The 21,147-nt window shown below is 42.3% G+C and overlaps 1 protein-coding gene across 20 annotated transcripts in view; it reads right to left on the minus strand.

Annotated features, from left to right (window-relative positions):
• The window catches only part of LOC128865361 (uncharacterized), a 243,725-nt gene that overhangs the window by 46,754 nt on the left and 175,824 nt on the right, over positions 1-21,147 (minus strand). For 7 of the 20 annotated variants that reach the window (XM_054105628.1, XM_054105638.1, XM_054105629.1 and 4 more), the window contains 22 exons: positions 16,872-17,015; positions 16,616-16,684; positions 16,458-16,535; positions 15,017-16,030; positions 13,241-13,462; positions 12,883-13,065; positions 11,871-12,362; positions 9,354-11,783; positions 8,965-9,282; positions 8,590-8,895; positions 8,200-8,517; positions 6,354-7,073; positions 5,958-6,287; positions 5,151-5,885; positions 4,565-4,888; positions 4,138-4,461; positions 3,766-4,071; positions 3,380-3,703; positions 2,966-3,307; positions 2,577-2,885; positions 1,837-2,163; positions 30-1,625 (listed from right to left, as the gene is read on the minus strand). In XM_054105628.1, the coding sequence (XP_053961603.1) occupies positions 30-1,625; positions 1,837-2,163; positions 2,577-2,885; positions 2,966-3,307; positions 3,380-3,703; positions 3,766-4,071; positions 4,138-4,461; positions 4,565-4,888; positions 5,151-5,885; positions 5,958-6,287; positions 6,354-7,073; positions 8,200-8,517; positions 8,590-8,895; positions 8,965-9,282; positions 9,354-11,783; positions 11,871-12,362; positions 12,883-13,065; positions 13,241-13,462; positions 15,017-16,030; positions 16,458-16,535; positions 16,616-16,684; positions 16,872-17,015 (11,211 nt within the window). The remainder of the gene's footprint in view (positions 1-29; positions 1,626-1,836; positions 2,164-2,576; positions 2,886-2,965; positions 3,308-3,379; positions 3,704-3,765; positions 4,072-4,137; positions 4,462-4,564; positions 4,889-5,150; positions 5,886-5,957; positions 6,288-6,353; positions 7,074-8,199; positions 8,518-8,589; positions 8,896-8,964; positions 9,283-9,353; positions 11,784-11,870; positions 12,363-12,882; positions 13,066-13,240; positions 13,463-15,016; positions 16,031-16,457; positions 16,536-16,615; positions 16,685-16,871; positions 17,016-21,147) is intronic. The other 13 variants (XM_054105626.1, XM_054105640.1, XM_054105623.1 and 10 more) reach the window with 13 other exon arrangements.

Raw genomic sequence — 21,147 nt, forward strand, 5'->3', positions numbered from 1 at the left:
TAAATTACTCGAACTCTACAGGTACTTACGAATTTTCGAGCACTGTACGAATGGATCACCAGTCATACCACGTGGACAAGTACAAATCGGGCTGTGATTCCTTGTGGTACAAATTGCGCGTATACCACAAGTGTGTAAGCATGGATCGACGCATTTGTTATTAACACACGCGCGTTCCGGAACGCACTCAGAACTGACAACGCACTCGGGTCGGCAGTTTGGAGGCTGATTGATGAAACCGGCTTGACAAGAGCATACGGCTTGATCATTTATGCTGCGACAGATACTATTCGGTCCACATGGTGATGGTACGCAAGGGTTTATCGGTGGTGGGGGCGTAACTGGTATCTGCTTGCACTGGAAGAACGGATCGCCGGTGTAACCAGGTGGACAGTTGCATGTAGGTACATGATTCTCCACCGAGCAAATGGCGAATTCACCACAAATGTTGTTGCATGGATCAACGCACTTGAAGCGTACACAGGCCTGTGCTGTAGAACAGTCATCATTAATTTCACATTCACGTCGGCAACCGCGGTCTGTATCATAGGGATTGCCTTCGAAACCGTCATGGCAATAGCACGCACCGGCTCCATTACGTTCTCTACATTCGGTATGTGGGCCACAAGGTGAAGGTTCACATGGCGAGCTAGGCGGTTGTTTCGGCAGTACTGGTTGTATTAACTCGCAACCCAAAATTGGGTCGCCCTCGTAACCATCCGTACATGAGCAGATAGCGTTGTGTTGCACAACCTTACAGAAGGCATTGCTGCCGCAAGAGCCGGGACATGGATCGATGCATCGTTCGTTCTGACACGATAAGTTATTGGGACATTCATCACTGTTGGTACATTCCGGACGGCAGTTGGGAGGTCGACCTACATAGTTGGTCTGACAGGAACATGCTGCTTGCCCACCTATCTCACGACACAATGAGTTGGGACCACAAGGAGAAGGTACGCATGGATTTTGTGGATCTCGAGGTGTTTCTTTTTCTTCAATGCAGGAAGTAAACGGATCACCGGTTAAGCCAGGCGCACATGTACAAATCGGATTATGGTTGACCACTTGACAACGAGCATTGTTGCCGCACGCACCACGACATGGATCTGCACACTTCTGATTAATACAAGCGCGATTCTGTGGGCACTCCGAGCTGACAACACATTCCGGTTTACAAGATGGTGGCGCTCCGACGTAACCATCGACGCAAGAGCAAACAGCATGCCCATTAGACTCGTGACATTCGCTGTAAGGGCCACAAGGTGATGGTTGGCATGGATTGATTGGAGTCATAGTCGTAATTTCGATAACAGAACAGGAACGGTGTGGATCGCCGGTGTAACCATCAAAACACATGCAGTTTGGTGCGTGATTTAAGACACGACATTCTGCATTTATGCCACATACACCAGGGCATGGATCTTGACATTTATTATTAATGCAAGCACGCGAACGATCGCAATCTGAATTTTGTACACATTCCGGACGGCAACCACTATATGGATCTCCAAAGTACTCAGGCAAGCATGAACAGGATCCTGCACCATTTCGCTCGCGACAAACAGCATTCGCACCACATGGGCTGGGATTGCAAGGATTGCGTGGTTCTTCCGTTGGTGTCACTGTAAGGGCGAAAAAAAGGAAATTATGTGTAAGGACAGTGAGCTGGTGAGAAATGTTGATAATTAGACACTTGAGACACTTGCGTGCAGGGATGTACAATACATGGAGCAGTTCTCTTTACTTTATATTGTTTATTAAAGAACAAATTGATTTAAACCTGGAAGTGCTCAAATGTCTATAGAAAAAGATGTATAGTATGAAGGTATATACTTTTTACAATGGCACATCCAGAGAAAGGATCTCCAGTATAGCCTATTTCACATTGACACGTGGGATTGTGTTTAATAACTGTACATAGTGTATGTACACCGCATGCGCCGACACAAGGATTCGAACATTTCTGATTGGTACATGCCAAATTAGCTGGACAATCTGAGCTACTTAGGCACTCGGGACGGCAATTCGGTGGTCGTCCCAAGTAGGTAGGCAAACAGGAACATGCTGGTGAACCGCCAACATCGACACACTTCGAGTTGGGTCCACACGGTGAAGGTATACATGGGTTACCAGGTTTAACTACTACAGAAGGCACGTCCACTACATACACAGGCAACAGGAAGATAGTTAAACATACAGGAAGGCAGGCAGGCAGGCAGGCAGTGTTGGATAGGTTGTGTTCACAGTAGTAATGTTTTCATAGTTTGTTTATAGTATATTTTATATAGTTGTAAGTAGAGTAGATAGGATTTTACACAGCCACAACATATAAATTTATAAATTTATACATATCACATAAAAGTAGAAAAACATAACAAAGAGAAAATATATAGTTATTTATATGAACATGCAGGTATGTATTTAAATATTAGTGTTTAATGGGGAACATTGCGACAGAAGAGCGTGCTTTACAATAATCATAAAAACCGACTCAGAAGAGAGTTGGGCATCCATCTCTTCCTACTTCTAACGCCAAGCTACCCCTTACATGTTTAAGTACTACACATGCTTACGTTTAATTTTAATACATCTACTGAATGGATCTCCGGTAAAGCCCGGCGGGCAAGAGCACGCTGCATAATGATTTATAACCTGGCAACGCGCTTCGCTGCTGCAGGTGCCAGGGCAGGGGTCGACACATTTCTGGTTTTGACATGCAAGGTTTTGTGGGCAGTCTGAGGAAACGATACATTCGGGCTTACAATTTGGTGGTGACCCAATAAAGTTGGTCTGACAGGAGCATACTGCATGGCCGTTTACCTCGCGACATTGACTGTAGGGGCCGCATGGTGATGGAACGCAAGGATTTGAGTCTTTCGGGGCTGTGCAGTCAACAAAAATAATGGGTTGTATTAGTGAATGTATCAAATGAGCAGGGGGGTTAGTAAGATTATTTTCATACTTGGCGTTGGCGGGAGCTGAGGTATTTCACGGCAAGCGCTTAACGGGTTACCCGTGTAACCTTGCAGACATTGACATGTTGGTGCATGATTGGACACATGACATTCGGCATTCAATCCACAAACACCTGGACAGGGATCAGTACATTTGTTATTTACACAAGACTTGTCACGCGGGCAGTCGGAGTTAGCAATGCATTCGGGACGGCATCCGCTATAGGGATCTCCCAAATATTCTGGCAGGCAAACGCATGAACCAGCGCCATTGCGTTCTCTACATTCGGCGTTGGGGCCACAGGGCGTAGGGATGCAAGGTGTAAGTCGTTCTTCCGGTATTACAGTTGCTAAACGGTTTACAAACGATCGAAAGTTAGTAAAAGTTCTTCTTTGTGAGGACGACGATGATAATTGCTTACGTGTTGGAGTGCAGCCGGCGAACGGATCGCCAGTGAAACCAGTTTCACAACTGCACACTGGCGAGTGATTCACCACATTGCAGAAAGCATTGAAACCGCACGAACCAGGGCAGGGATCCTTGCAACGCTCATTTAAACAAGCCAAGTTGGCAGGGCATTCTGAGTTGAGCGTGCATTCAGGGCGGCAGTTTGGTGCACGGCCAACAAAGTTAGGCAAACATGAGCAGACTGGCGTTTCGCCAACAGCTCGACATTGTGAGTTTAGTCCGCACGGACTTGGAATACAAGGGCTGGATGGTCTTGTTGGTAAACGAGGTTCCTCGCCTAAATGAGTCAAATATTTTGAGTAAATGCTTCAGAAGGAAGCGAACAATTTATGGTCTTACGTTCTGCGGGCAGACAACGTATAAATGGATCTCCGGAGTAGCCAGGGGGACAAGTGCAAATTGGATTGTGATTTGTCACCTTACAACGCGCTTCATTTCCGCAAGTGCCCGGGCACGGATCTACACAGCGCATATTTACGCAAGCCTTGTCCTGCGAACACTCCGAGCTAACGGAACATTCAGGACGACAAGACGGCGGTGCACCAATATAATTGGTTATGCATGAGCAGACCGCATGACCGTTCACTTTATGACATTGGCTGTAAGGACCACATGGTGAAGGGCGGCAAGGCTCAGGTTCGATGTCTGTGGGAATTTAAATGATGACATTTAAGGATTATTTTATATACTATTAATGAGTGTAGACTATACGTTTTGGTTGTTCACGACAATATTGCGAAGGGTTACCCGTGTAACCAGATGGGCAGCTGCAACTGGGCGCATGGTTGATAACGTGACACTCAGCGCCGACGCCACACGCGCCTGGACATGGATCGCGGCATTTATTATTCATACAAGCAAGATTCTTCGGACAGTCGGTATTTAGTACACATTCGGGACGGCATTCAGTGTATGGATCTCCAGTGTATTCGGGTAAGCAGGTACAGGAGCCCACTCCGTTACGTTCTTTGCAAAGAGCATTCGCACCACAGGGGCTGGGATTGCAAGGCATGGGGATTTCTGGCGGTACATGAACTAAGGTAGGTAATAAAGCGTTACAGTAAGTGTTCCCATACTCAAAAATTATTATCGCTAGTATATTTCAATAAGGCTGAAGCATTGCTACTTGAAATCTTACTTTGTGGACTACATTCTGAGAAAGGATCACCCGTATAACCGTCCAAGCAGCGGCATATTGGTCTATGATTATTTACAATACATGTTGTGTATGAGCCACATGAGCCCTGGCAAGGATCTTGACAATGTTGATTGATGCAAGCCATATTACCGCGACATTCCGAATTCGATGTGCATTCGGGTCGGCAACTCGGTGCCCTGCCGATGTAGTTAGGCAGACACGAGCACACAGCTTGACCGTTTGCGTCCGAAACGCGACACTGTGAATTCGGGCCGCACGGCGATGGGATACATGGATTTATGGGATCTCTTATGATAGGTCGTTCTACATATATCGTATTTACATATATACAGCGCATAATAAGCAACATGCAACCGGAAGAAAAATGTCCACAAATACGAAGAAATATAAGCAAAAGAAAAAGAAAAATTTGAATAAGTAATGATGGCATGACATGGATATGAATGACAAGAGAGCGCACGACGCGGTGTGAAGTTCTAAATTTTTGCAATATTTGATAAGTTCATAAAACTTCAGAGCGTGTTGAGCGCCCGGTTATAGTGAGCGAAAAGCGCAATGTTCTTACTCTCTTCGTAGATGCAGCGTACAAATGGATCGCCGGTGTAACCAGGTGTACATGAACAAATCGGATTGTGATGGACGACACGGCAGAGGGCATTGTTTCCGCAAGTGCCCGGGCAGGGATCTTTACAACGTTCGTTGATGCAGCTCTTGTCTTGCGCACAGTCAGAGCTGCTCATGCATTCTGGACGACAGTTGGGTGGTGCACCCAAGTAGTTCGGTAAGCATGAGCACACTGCATGGCCATTGACAGGTCGACAATTGCTATACAGCCCACAAGGGGATGGCTGGCAAGGGTTGATAGACACCGGAGGTTCATCTACGAGGGCAACGCATTCAAAAAGAAAAATAAATTGTGTGTCGTCAGTATGAGTGACTACTCCTTTCCGCAGGCTAATTGAGATCTTACATTGTGGGGGTGGCTCAGGTATGGCAGAGCAACCAATGATGGGATTTCCGGTGAAGCCGTTAAGGCATTCACAGTTCGGCATGTGATTTAAGGTGGCGCATTCGGCGTTACGGCCACACATACCCGGACATGGATCAACACATTTGTTGTTGACGCAGGCGCGCACTTTCGGGCAATCCGAATTGATAACGCACTCCGGACGACACTCAACATATGGGTCGCCAAAGTAATCGGGTATGCATTTACATGAAGCCGCACGATCGCGCTCTTCGCAAATGGCATTCACCCCACATGGACTCGGACGGCAGGGTTGGATTGGTTCATCGGGTACTGCAAGTGGGAATATAAAGGCGTTAATAATGCTCTTTCCGCCTAAGGGATATGTAAGTGATTTTGACATACGTTGTATAATTTTGTAGCAACCAGAGAACGGATCGCCGGTGTAGCCCGATACACACATGCAAATAGGTGCATGCGCACTGACTTGACAGATTGCATTGTTGCCACACGATCCTATGCAAGGATTTGCGCAGCGCGCATTCATGCAAGACAGTTGCGATGGACATTCAGAGTTGATTGTGCATTCCGGACGGCAGTTTGGTGGTCGGCCAATGTAGTTTGCAACACATGAGCAGACTGCGCCAGAGCTTGATGCACGGCATTGTGAATTTGGACCACAGGGGCTGGGCACACAAGGATTTTGAGGTGGTATGCGTGGTGTATCAAGTGGTTCTAAAAGCAAGGGGAAGCAAGTTAGTTTTGACGTGTCTTCTTGGTGGTGGTGTGTGGGCAACATACTTCTTTCGGGCACACATTGTTGGAATGGATCGCCAGTGTATCCATCTGCACAGCTACAAATTGGTGAATGGTTGGTAACGCGACAATGTGCATTCTGGCCACATGTACCTGGACACGGATCCTGACAACGCATGTTCATACAAGCCTTGTTCGAAGGACATTCGGAACTCAACATGCACTCCGGTTTGCAATTCGGTGGGTTGCCCAAATAATTGGGGAGGCAAGAGCAAACGGCGCGATTGCTTACAACACGACAAGTGCTATATAAACCACATGGTGATGGACGACAAGGATCACGCGGTATAGGCAAATACATATCTAAGTGACAGTGAGGGAGACAAATATAGGCAATTTGGTTAGGAGTTGCGTTTAATGATGGGCTTGAGTGAGTCATACTTGATGGTTTTTCGTGGCAGTTACGCATTGGATTGCCTGTGAAGCCGGGATTGCAAAGGCAGAGCGGCACATGATTATTAACGTGACACTCAGCATTAATGCCGCACAGACCTACACATGGGTCGACACATTTCATATTCACGCAGGATTTTGTGCGCACGCAATCACTATTCTGTACACATTCAGGGCGACAATTTATATAAGGATCACCAAAGTAATTTTTAATGCAGGTACATGAACCAGCACCATTGCGATTTCGGCAAACGGCATTCGAGCCGCAAGGCGATGGATTGCATGGATCGGCGGGAATATCAGGAATTACAACTACAACCGAATAGAAAATAGATGGAGATAGCATAGTGATGAGTTTTGGTAGAGTGAGAGAGACTTCCAAAAATACAACAGTATAATTATTTATGTATGAATAAAAATAAAATGTATATCTGCATATGTATAGTATGTCTGGTGGCGTTAAACCCTGACGCCGAAATAGTAGAATTGACTATAAATATAAGTGATAGCAAGTCAGAGTAATAAAAAAATTTAATGATATATAGTGAATTGAAATAAAATCCAGTGGGAATGTTGAAATGGAATTGATTTGAATAATTGGAGCAGAATGGCATGGGAGGAAATAGTACATATTGAGGAGGAAGATCGAGAATAAAAAAATTGGGATCAAAGGAGAAAAAATATATAAAACAAATGGTTAAATCGAAAGGAATGCCAATGAATTTAATTAATGAATTAATGAAACATAATGAACTAATCTGGAATAAAATAGCTATAAAAAATGGAATTCATTGAAATAAATGGAAGAAAATAGATCAGAATGAAATTAATTTTTGTACAACGCTCCGATATGGAATCCATTGGCATGAAAGGAGAGGAACAAAATGAAATGTTGCGTAGAAAAATATAATATAATGGGAGAGTGCTATGGGGCAATATGGAAGCGAGTTACCATTTCTTGGTATAGAATGGTAATGGATAAAATTATGTGAAATGAAATGAAAAAAAATTCAAGAATACTAAAAGTAATGCAATGAAGATCTCGAGTTCTACGGAGTCCTAAAAAATGCTGCATCGGCAGTAAAGCAAATTAAACTAAACTTAAAAAATTTAATATTTCATAATCATTTCGGCGTCAGAACTAACCCCAACATGAGATACATATAGTACAACGACAAAAATGACACAAACTTTCAACAAATATATGGTACATATGTAGATATTTTAAACATGCAGAAAAAACGAAAAATACAAATATACAATAATAAAATAATCAGGCATATGGAAGGTAAATTCAAAAGTACCATTAACCTTACATGAACAAACTGAAAGAAATATACAATATTAAGAAGAAAGAAGCTACTGGCATCAGTGGATGCCAAGTGACTGAGTTTATACATGTGAACAAGGCAGTTGCGAACATAAAACATGTACTTACTTTGCGGCGTGTTGCAACCAGCATATGGGTCACCCTCGTAACCTTCGAGGCAAGAGCAAACTGGGTTGTGATTTTGTGTTGTACAAATCGCATTGAAACCGCAAGCGCCAACACAAGGATCCTCACAACGTTGACGTATACAAGCGCGGTTCGATGGACAGTCTTGATTGATAACACATTCCGGACGACAGTTGGGCGGTGCGCCAAACATACCTGGAGCGCAACTACAAGCAGCGCGGTTATCTACGTCACGGCATTCGGCATTGGGGCCGCAAGGGCTAGGTAGGCAGGGGTTGCCCCGTGGTGGTGGTTCTCGAGCTGTGGGTATTTGGAAGATGTGAACATAAAATTGTTTTTGCATATACTATTCAGAATATATTTGAAGCTTACGTTTCGGCACACATTGTTCGAAGGGATCACCCATGTAGTCGCCAGGACATGAACAGATCGGATTGTGATTTACTACCTGGCATTTAGCGTTGAAGCCGCAGGTGCCAATGCAAGGATCTGTGCACTTTTGATTGATACAAGCCAAATGTTGTGAGCATTCCGAACTGACAACACATTCCGGGCGACAGTTGGGTGGTGCACCGAAATAGCCAATCTGACATGAGCATGTTGGACGATCGTCAACCACGCGGCAAATACTATTGCCACCGCAAGGTGTAGGTTCGCAGGGACTGCGTGGTGCGTTTGCTGTTGTGTAGGAAAAAAACATAAATTTTACGAGTTGAAATACTTTACATTAATAATATGTATATTTACGAGTTTTCCGTTTGCAGCCTGTGAATGGATCACCTTCGTAGCCACGGGTGCAACTGCATGTGGGTACATGATTGACCACTGCACACTCTGCGTTCGAGCCACAGGTGCCCACACATGGATCACGACAATACTGTTTGATACATGCCAAAGACGAAGAACACTCAGCATTGTAAACACATTCCGGACGACAACCGGTGGAGTAGGGATCACCAATATATGGTTCAATACAGCTACAACGAGCCTCTCCATTACGTTCGGTACAAATCGCGTTCTCACCACAAGGACTGGGATAACAGGGATCGATACGATCTTTCGGTTCTATAGAGGGGAATAAATAATGTAGGTGAAATTTTCGCTTTACGACGCTTCATGACTATGTTTGAACTTACTCTCATCGATTTTTGAGCAACCAACAAAGGCGTCTCCCTCATATCCTTGGTCACAGCTACAGTGCGCAGCATGTGCTATTACGGTGCAACGTGCATTGTGGCCGCATGTGTTCACGCAGGGATTTTGACATTTCTCTTGTATACACGCCTTATCCGCTGGACATTCAGTATTTAGTGTACACTCCGGACGACAGTATGGGGGACTGCCAATGTAATTAGCAACACATGAGCAGACTGGGCGATCTTGTTTTATTTGACATATTGAGTTAGGCCCACATGGCGATGGGACACATGGATTGCGATCGGTTCTCTCTTCTGGTATGCGGCCACACGATACGAACGGATCACCTTCAAAGCCGGGTTCGCACGAACAGATGGGGTTGTGATTTAAGACCTCGCAACGCGCTTCAACACCACAAGTACCAGGACAAGGATCTGAACATCGTTGATTGATACAAGCTTTATTCAAAGGACATTCCGAACTCACAACACACTCTGGCTGGCATACTGGCGGTGAGCCCTTGAAGTTTGGCAGGCATGAACAAGCTGCATATCCATCTGGTGAAATCAGGCAACGTGAGTTGGGACCACATGGCGATGGTTCACAAGGATTGCGAGCTGGTTTCCTTGGCGGTAAGTAGAACGGATTGCATTGGACGGTTGCATCACCCGTATAGCCTTCAACACAGAGACATATAGGTGCGTGATTTACAATACGACACATAGCATTCACGCCACAAACGCCGACACATGAGTCCACGCATTTCGAGTTGACACAAGATTTATCTGCTGGGCAGTCTGAGTTGAGTACGCATTCGGGTCGACAACCGATGAATGGATCGCCAAAGTAACCTGTGTGACAGATGCAAGTCAATGCACCATTTCTCTTCTTACACTCTGCATTGGCACCGCAGTGTAGTTTCTCGCAGCTAGGTGATGGTGCTGGCACAAACGGCGAAGGTGGTGAACAGTGTTCGTACGGATTGCCATACAAGCCAGGTGGACAACTACAGATGGGGTTGTGTTCGTATACATTGCAGAGAGCGTTGTGCCCACAAGAGCCTGGACAAGGATCTAGGCAGTGTTGGCCCAAACAAGCGCGGTCGAAGGGGCAGTCGGAGTTCGATATACATTCAGGTCGGCAGCGTGGATTTTGTTGAGCATTGGGTCCAAAGCATGGATCGCATAACGCAACGCCGTCACCGTATACCGAGCAAACATCTTGTGGACCGCAGGGTGAAGGTACACAAGGATCGCGTGTGACATTCTTTAGCACACCAACTGGTATACATTGTCGAAAAGCATCTCCGGTGAAGCCATCGAGGCAGGCACAAATAGGTGTGTGTTGTTGTACTCTGCAAATAGCGTTTATGCCGCACACTGTACCAGCACATGGATCGATACACTTGTGGTTGATGCAAGCTTGCGCTGTGCCACAGTCGGAATTGATGTCACACTCTGCACGACAACCACTCTGAGGATCACCCAAGTATCTAGGCAGGCAAGAGCATACAGCGCGATTGTTTAATAGTTTACATTCACTATTCACTCCACAAGGGCTAGGAATACAAGGATTGCGGCTTGGCATCTTGGGTATATCTAGCGCGTAACAGCGTATACCAGGATTGCCAGTGAGCCCAGCATTGCATGAGCAAACTGGATGATGTTCCTCCACGCGGCAGTTGGTACCTTGACCACAAGCACCTGGGCAGGGATCGTAACATTTAAAGCCCATGCATGCCTTATCGTGCGGGCAATCGGCATCCACTTGACATTCGTAACCATGACATCCTTTAGTAGAGGTGGGATCACCGGATAGACCCTCAGGGCAAACACAAGCGCTTTGACCATCAACGGATACGATACATTCAGCATTCGGACCGCAAGGATTCGGCTCACAAGCACTACGTGGTGGTTCGCGACAACCTTGATATGGATCCCCGATATAGCCAGAACGGCAGTAGCATTCCTCACGATTGCTGGTAACATAGCAATCAGCATTGCGACCACAAGGTCCTGGTGTGCATAGTTCATCGGAAACAGGTGGCTTTTCACAAGATTTGAATGGATTACCGATTTTACCATCGGGGCAGAAGCAAACTGGATTACGTGAAGAATCGCACACAGCACCAAAACCACAAGGGTTGGGATCGCATGGATTGACAGGTTCAATGCAGCCACGAATTGTGTTTGGGCTTTCTACGTAGCCGGGAAGGCAAGTACATTTAGAGAAGCCATTGCTGAGTACAGCGCATTGCGTGTTTGGCCCACAAGGCGATGGATCACAGGGACTCTTTGGCACTTCGCATGGGACAAGCGGTGGTTGACCTTCATATTCGGGTAGGCAGAAGCAAGTTGGAGCACCACTCACCATACGACAACCTGAATTTGGGCCACAAGGGTTCGGGCGACATTCATCACCCTCAGGTACTGAAAGGGGTTGCAGAAAGGGAGTTTTATATATTAGTTAATACTTACGAGCAATTAATCAAATATTGAAAGTTATTAAGTACTTACTGCAATTCTTGAATGGATTGCCGGTGAGTCCCTTCGGGCAATAGCAAATCGGATTACCATTATCAAGCTCGCACAACGCATTAACGCCACATGGATTTGGATCACATGGATTGGTTGGTGGGTTACAAGCGACTTCCGGTCTGCCGGCGTAACCTGGTGGGCATTTACAAATGCCTCGGTGATTGATGACGTCGCAAAGCGCATTGGCACCACAGCGACAGGGTGAAGCGCATTTGCCATCAATACACGCCTGACTGGTATCACATTCACGATCTGCACGACAGCCTTGCACTTGCGAGCACTCGATGTAAGCATTGCCCACAAAACCCGATAAGCAACGACATTCGATGCCATGGTTCACAGGAATGCACTCAGCGTTCTCACCACACGAATCTTCGAAGCAAGGATTGATACAGCGACGATTCAGTCGATCGCAGAGTTTGTTAGGCGGGCAGTCCTCATTATATTGACAGACAGGCGTATGGTCAAGCGCTGTTGTTTGGTGAGGCAGGTACGCAACCGAATCGTTTGGTTTGTGCGCAATTGTTTTTGGATTACAGGTATGGTGTGTGTGTTTTGTATGTGTATTTATAGGTTCGTTGGTGTGGTGTGTTTCAGTTTTTGTTAATTCATAGTAATTTATTTGTTTTTGCGGTGTTCAGAAAAGTACACATTTTTACAGGTGAATGGTGTGAGCGTATTTTACAGTGTTTTGAAATAAAAAATTAAAGAAACAGTTGCGAAATTAGCATAGCTACAAAATGTTATATGGTGCAATCTGCACAGAAAAAACTTTTTTGAATATTTTTCTCAGGTTCTCTTAGGAATTCAAGATGTTTATGAAGCTACTCACGGCAATGACATGAAACAAAGTAATGTACAGAAACAACGAGCAGCAGTCGTATACAATATATGTAGTTCTCTCTGAAAACCTTAAATTACTTTTGTGCCATTGCCATTGCCCTTGAAACGCTCCTGTGTAACCCGTTTTAGTATGACATCGTGAACTTACCTGGTTGACAACCAATAAAACCGTTGCCCTGATAACCATCCACACAGCTACAATCGGCAGCATGGTTTGCATTCATACAGACTGCATTTTGCGCGCAAGGATTATGTGCATCGCAAGGATGTTGGCAGCGTCGACTGATGCAAGCCTCCGTAATGTCGCAATCGGCATTGTGTATGCACTCAACTTTGTGAGAAGGGAAAAAGAGCAATCATTAGATAATTTTTATGACTCTTCTAGCCAAGTAGTAAATAAATATTTCCGCTATTTAATCAGGGGTAAGTATTTGTTGATTAATCTATTTTTGAATTTATAATGAATTTATGTTATATGTATGTAATGAACGAAGTTCTTCGCTTACTTGTCCTATCCACAGGCGTGCATTTGATGGTCGGATTACCTTCATGCCCCTTAGGGCACGAACATATTGGCCTATGCATTTTCGCCACACACTTCGCGGTGGGCGCACAAACATTCGCAAAGTCGCAAGGATTATGGCATAGACCCATGTAACATGCTTCATTCTCAATGCAGTCATTGTTCGATTGACATGGTTCCGGATTCTTTGGTGAGCCGGGGGATTCTACTTGTTAGAGGAGTTAGAGTATTAATGTATGTTATTTGGTAAGTAGATTTTTTAGATTATAATGATGTTTGATAACACAAAGGTAACTTAACGTATATTTAGACTTCCATACTTATAAAAAATGAGTTAACCAAAACACGAAAAATACGGCAAATATGAGGGATTTGTAGGAAATTGTTATTTACAAATGTTTTCGTTTTCCAAATATTGAGTAACCAGATAGTAGAGAGTGTTGAAGTGCGAGTATGTATAAAAAAACGTGAATTTGCATTTCATGTCAACTCCTTTTCTTCTTTCAAAAAACAAATCGTAATTACATTATTTATAATATATATACACTAATATTTGCAATTATCTTTCTTTAAAATATGTTCAAAAAATCTTCGTAAATTTAACTACTATTAACAGTTAAAAAAAATGCATATCACAAAAAAAAAAAAATTTCTGAGCAATAAGTTCGAAAATTTAATGAAGTTTTTTATGTTGTATATAGTTTGAAACTTTAGAATATGCTGCCTTTGTTATAGTAGGATATATTTTTATACGAAATTAACGAAAAAAATTTGCATGCCAATTGCGAATATTCTAAAAAAAAGCTCATTGTGTTACGACTTGTATGGCTCACTGTTTATGTATGAAGCGATTATATTCACGGCGGGCACTTAGCTGCATAGATTGGAGCGTGAATACCATTGGTAGTGCCCGGTTTCGAAACCGCGGGCATTACATATCAAATGATAGAAAAAGTTTTTTCTAAAAGCGGTCCCTCCATTTGTGGAAAACATCAATACGCACACCACAAATAGGTGGAGGAGCTCTGCCAAACACCCACAGTATATCTATATATATAATATCTATATACTAAAGCAAGCGTGGAAGTGTGAATTTAAATTGCATTGCAATTGAATGATTTAGTTATTGATTTTTAATTCAGACAGCAGCGTTTTGTACCAGTTGATTTTGATAACAAAGTAGCTTCAAGGAAAAGTTCTATTGAAAATTGTTTAGTAAAAATAGGAAAAATTTAAATTATTAAAAACAATTTTTAAATTTAAAAATTAAGCCTAATCAAATTAATAAATTTTTTACTTAAATAGTAAAAACTCCCTTTTTTGGCGTAAAATCTTATTACTGTAGGACTCATTACTTCGACTTTAGTATTTAACATACAAATACAACAAGTAAAGAAATTTCATTGCAAAATAAATAAATAATTTTTTTAGTTCTATGAGGTATTTCTTCATTAAAGAAAATGAAAGATAGGGCAGGTTTTTGTGTTCTTCCACGGCCTTTACTGGACTTGTTTTAAAAGCTCTACCGACATATCCACATCTCTAACTAAATTTTGTAAGAAGCTTTTACCTAAAAATGGGAAAGAAACCATGCATTTTCCACTAAAATTTTTAATTTTTAAATCTTAATATTCACTTTCAGTCCCATGCAAATTACTTTCTTTAAAAGCACAGAAACAGAAGAAAATGTGCAAATCGTGCAATCCTTTTTTGAAAAAATAAAAAAAAATGAAAAACTAAACAAATATTAACATTATACCTTTTACACACTCCGCATCGCTTGTGTCACTTTCGCGACACCTATTGCGACACACTCCCAATATGCATAATTGACTAGAACCACAGTTAGTATGATCTGTACAAGTGTTAATCATTGTGATATCAGTAGAGGAGCTAATTGCAGTAGTTGCTACTGTGGTGGCGGTTTCGGTTGTTATAGTTTTAGTAGTAGTGGTACCAGATTCAGTGGTAGTTGTTGCCTCTGCAGCTACAGTTGGAGCTGGCGTTGACGTCGTGGTAATTGGTTCAATTGTCTCATAAGCGAACGACGTCGTAGTACCGGCCATAGTTGGACGTTCCGTTTGTTCCGTTACTGGTGGTGTTATCACAGGGAACATTGTTGTGATTAAATCGCGAACACTCATTGTTGTTACTTGTTCCGATTCCTTCATAGGCTCAGTGACCATAGCTACCGGGAAGGTAGTACGTTGTGTGGTCGTGAGTAAGGTAGTTAAATTATAATCAAATTCATTTGAGGTATCAATACGTGTAGTCTTCATTTTGGGTGTTGTTGTGAGCGCATCGAATGGGCCTTTACTATCCTCGCCGCGACGTGAGCTGCTGCTGCTGGTAGAGATGGCGGCAGAGGAAGTGGACGACGACGTAGAGACAGTGGTGAATGTTGGGGTGGTTGCGTGCTCAGTCCCTGTGCTGGCGATTATGTTATTCTCTCCATCGCGATAACCCTTTGGTGGGCCAGTTTTGCTCGTCGTATTCACCTCAAATTCTCTACTCGATTCGGTGGTACTCTCAATAGGCTTTTCAGTGATCGTGCTGATAATTGGAGTTGTGGTAGTGGTAGTATCTTCAAGGACGATGGCTGTAGTAATTTCAAATGAGGTGGTGGTTCTAGGGGTAGTGGATGTTGTTGTGCTCGTGGAAGTGCCAGTTTTATTTGTGTGAACGACGGTGTCGGTGATTATTGTAGTAACATCAGTGATTGGGTTAGATGTAGTGGTTGTTATATTGGTAGTGGTTGTTATTGTAACATTAGCTGTTAACATTGTTGTTGTATATTTTTGGTACGTATTTACACGGTTAACGTGGGAGAGATTGGTTTGAAAATATATACAAAACCGTGAATACAGAAATATTTACAATAAAAATTGTGACGTTAAAATGTAGAGTAGAGTGCGAGGGTAAATGAATATTAAATTAAATACTATATATACAAATTTTAATTTTTAAGAATTTGTTAAAAAAATTTGCAATTTCAAATCAAATAAATAACTGCATTAACTAAATTTCAAATGTTTGTACTTTTTTACACAATTGAAACTATACAGTTAAATTGTTTAGCGAATGCGGTTAATTTAGTAATTTGGGAATTAAGTTTTTTTATAATTATTTTTTTTTTTTGTTGGTTAAAATGCAATAAAAACCAGGCAAACTTAGCATTAAGGTACTTGAATTGCACTCACCTTTAATGCAGGCACCAGTTGTGGGATCGCAGTTGGTACCTATGGGGCAGTGTTCACAGCCAGGTGTGCGTCCGGTAGCTGTAAGGATGCAGAAAGTAAAAGTAGAGGAATTAGCGTCTATTGTGAGAGTTACTATTTGTTTTTAATGATAATCGTACTTTGTCGGCAGTGACAGCCATCGCAGTCGAAACCGGCATGACAATCGGATTTGCTTTGGCATTCGCAGACTGAAATATTAAAATCTAAATTACGAAATTGTAAAATAATTTATTTTATTGACGATGTGACGAATGAACAAGAAGGTCAGTAAACCGTTTGTTGTTTAAAGAGCTACTCGGTTACTAAGCCTCATCTAACGAAACTATAACCGCTCGTTAAATTATTTGAATATATTGTAAAAGTCCTTTCACTCACCCCTCGAACAGACCGGTTGATGTTCAATCACCTGGCACTCCTGATCACGTCCACAAGGATTAGCGTACGAACAGGGATCTAAGCATATGCTATTGATGCAAGCGCGTTGTGTTGGGCACTCGTCGCTCGAGGCGCAGCCGATTTCTGTAGACCGCGCATAAATAATAAAGGGCGAGTGAAAGAAAAAGTTACGAACGCCCAAGGCGAGAGAAAAAGAGGAAGAGAATATATTTGTAATTAGTAATATGCATTGACTGGAAATTATTCTCTATTCTTCTATAAATAATATTATAATTAAGCAGGCAATCGTTGTTAATAGTTTTTTTTTTTATATTTTGTTTTTGTGAAAGCTAATTATTTCAACGCCGATTGGGGTAATTAAAACTTTTTCGTGGTGTATCTTATTAAATGTATTGTTTTATATCAGTTAAGTGTTCCAATAATTCTTAATTGCATTACATTTCTTGTAGATTTTTTTCGTTAAAATTTAAATATATTATTTTTCGTTTAAATAGAAGCGTTAACATACAGCAGAAGCTTTTTAAGATTTCTTAAAAATGTGAATTATAAATTCTACGCTACGTTAGACAATTAAAAGACATATACAAAAGTGCCAGCATAACAGCGTCTACAAGTAGCTGAAATTACGTAAATAAAAACATGCAAGATGCTACTACTACGGTGGGACATGCAGCCTTTTGAGTATTTTATAAGTAACTTATTTTAGTGAACCCTTAACCGACGTTAATAACGAGTAACTATTTACATATTTACATTTTTAAATCTCCTTTCCTTTTTTGTGTTTGTTAGACATATTTACATATTACTATTATTTTATAGTACTTATTTTTAAATTTCCCCCAAATGTATTTTTCTACACTTTTTTAATTTTTATTTGTTAGTCCTACAATTGAATCCGTGCCGAATCTTTCCGCAGATATATGTTGCATGCAGTATGCGAACGCAGATGCTTCCCTTCGAGCTTGTTACTGTTGTTCTTGCAATACATGCATATTGAAAAGTGGCTGCTTTGATGGCACTCAAAGGCATGCGGCGGTAAATTTGATGAAGAGGGTGTTAGAAGGATAGAGATAGAGGGGAAGATTTGGAGTAAAAAGTGAGGAGCGGTGTGAAGGAGCGTAATGAGATGGGCAAGAATACTTCTTTCTGATTTCTTATGCTTGTTGTTGCAATAAGCCCATTGCGAAAACAATGCTCATTTTCAGATTGATTGAAATAGAAAAGTAAAACAAGAAACATACATAGTAAAAAATATATATAAAATAAACAAGGAAGGCGTATTTCAACTAAACATTCAACATTAAAACAGAGCCACATGCAAAACATAAAGAAAATTGTGATTATCCAGCGAAGTCCAACGTTGGAAAATTTTGTGTGTAAAGAGGGTAAATACTGATTGATTTGATGGTTTACAGAAAATACAAACACAAAAGGATACGATTCAGATATCAAAAGATCTTTTAGTGCTCACAGTAATTTTTTGTAAAGGGTGGTTAAGTTTCAAGGGCCAGCGTTGATTTTGAATAAAATACAATTTTTTTAAGAAATTATTGTCATTTCTCTTTATTATGATAATATTGGTATGGTTCAATTACGTATGGAAAAAAATATCGGCCAAATGGCCGCCGCGGCCTCGGCGGCATACCTCCATCCGATGGTCCAAATTTTCGATGACGCTGAGGCATAATTGAGGTTCTATGCTGTTAATGTGCCGAATTATCTCATCCTTTACCTCTTGAATTGTTGCTGGCTTATCGACGTACACCTTTTCTTTCAAATAACCCCATAGAAAGAAGTCCAACGGTGTCAAATCACATGATCTTGGCAGCCAACTGACATCGCCGCGACGTGAGATTATTCGGCATCAAATTTTTCGCGCAAAAGAGCCATTGTTTCGTTAGCTGTGTGACAAGTGGCACCGTCCTGTTGAAACCACATATCGTCCACATCCATATCTTCCAATTCGGGCCATAAAAAGTTTGTTATCATCTCACGATAGCGAACACTATAACTGGAACACAGTAACTGCCTGACCGGCCTCATTTTGGAAAAAATACGGACCAATGATACCGCCGGCCTATAAACCGCACCAAACAGTCACTCTTTGTGGGTGCATTGGTTTTTCGGCAATCACTCTTGGATTACCATTCGCCCAAATGCGGCAATTCTGCTTATTGACGAATCCACTGAGGCGAAAATGTGCCTCATCACTGAAGATGATTTTCTTCACGAAGTGCGCGATATGCATTTTGATTTGAACGCCCGTTTTCATAATAAGCCTGAATAACTTTAACGCGTTGCTCGATTGTGTATCTTTCCACGGTTCAAATTTAGCTGGTCTGAAATGGAAAAATGTCAAATGAAATGCAGAATAAAACTTCACGTTTAGGTGTGGTTCACATTCAACATCAGCCCTTAAAATTTAACCACCTTTTACTTTTCCCCTCGGTGCAAATGTACGAAAACTCCAAGAGAGCAGCAGTGAATATGTGAGAGAGGAGAGAGCACAGTAGATAGCAGGATAAATGTTTAGGTAATAGTATACCAAACAGGATATCCACATAAGAGCGATGACACAAATGAATTAAAATAACACAACAAAAAACACATGAGCGGCAAAGTCACATAACATTCACTAAACAATGATTCAAGACAGAAAAAGAGAGAGAGAGAGAGAAAACATAGACAAACAACGAGCACGAGTACTAGTACGAATAGATGGTTGCTTTCTTGCATGCATGAGACAGACGTCCATGATTGATGGGTGATCCAGTAACTTGAATAATTTTTTTCCCAAACAATATTGCAAGACTTTGCCGCACGACATTTAAATTTTATAGTATTCTTTACTCAGCAGATGGGTGATAGTGTAGAATAGTAATCTATGTAGGAGAAGCAGACGTCCTTGCGGCAAACCACCGGCCGTCGCTTTAAACCGCAACCCCGCATTGTAAACTCATTCCAAGACATATAAAAGTCGGTGTGTTTTTTCAATCTTTTTCTAACAAATTATATAAAACGAGCACCGTTTCTTATACGTACATATGCACACGCTAGTTACCTGCTATTATATGACAATCGGGAGTATTTACATCGGCTGCATTATCGCAAAAGCACATAGGCACATGTTTGATTGTACGACAGACCATAAAATTAGGATTGTATATGCGACAGAAGGTCGGCAAGAGTAGGCAAGGATTAATGCACTCTCCACGTAAACAGAATTCTTCGTCAGTACAGTCGCTGTCAGTCTTGCAAGTTACAGTGGGTATGGTAGTGGGTGGTATTGTACTGGCTAGATGTGGAATTACTGTTTGAGCTGTTTCGTTAACGCGCACAGTTACGTCAGGTCTTGTAACATTTACGCCATACGGCACTTTCATTGTTGTTAGGGGTCTGATTTGAGGTGTGATAGGAACAAGAGCCTCTGGTGTCGTCGATTCCACATATATAGGTGTAACAGTAACCGTCCGTTGCGTGGTTGGCATTTCCGTTCCATAACCCAACGGCGTTACGATTTTAACTAAACCACTCGTCTCACCCCCACTGGAGGTTTCAATGCCTTCAGTTGATATTCCTACTGTTGCACCTGTTGAGTATGTGGTTGCTGTTTCAAGTGGTGGGACCCCCCTTATTGGACCGAATGTGGTGGTAACTGCGGCTCCGTCTGAAGTAGTAGTTCTATCCGGTGTTGTTGTGGTCTCAACAGCAGGGATTACAGGGTATCCAACCGTTGTTTCTACCGAAGGAAACTCGCTTATTGAACCAACCGCTGTAGTAGTTCTGTCGTAATCCGAAGATGCAGCTGTGGCAGCCGGTGTTGACTTGATTCCCTCTGTGGTGGTTATCACACCAGGAACTGTAGTGTATCCAACCGTTATCTGAACTGAAGGAATCTCGGTTATTGGACCAGTTCTCGTAGTAATTCTTCCTTCACTTGAAGACGTAGTTGTGGCACCAGGAACAGTAGTGTATCCAACCGTTGTTTGAACTGGAGGAATATCGGTTATTGGACCAGTTGTTGTAGTTATCTTTTCTTCACTTGAAGGTGTAGTGGTGCTACCTGGTCCTGATCCGATACTTTCAGTTGTAGTCCTCACACCAGGAACTGTAGTGTATCCAACCGTTGTCTGAGCCGAAGGAGTCTCAGTTATTGGACCAGTTGTTGTAGTTACTCCTTCTTCACTTGAAGGTGTAGTGGTGCTACCTGGTCCTGATTCGATACTTTCAGTTGTAGTCCTCGCACCAGGAACTG

The sequence above is a fragment of the Anastrepha ludens genome, chromosome 5, assembly GCF_028408465.1.
Source record: "Anastrepha ludens isolate Willacy chromosome 5, idAnaLude1.1, whole genome shotgun sequence".
NCBI lineage: Eukaryota > Metazoa > Arthropoda > Insecta > Diptera > Tephritidae > Anastrepha > Anastrepha ludens.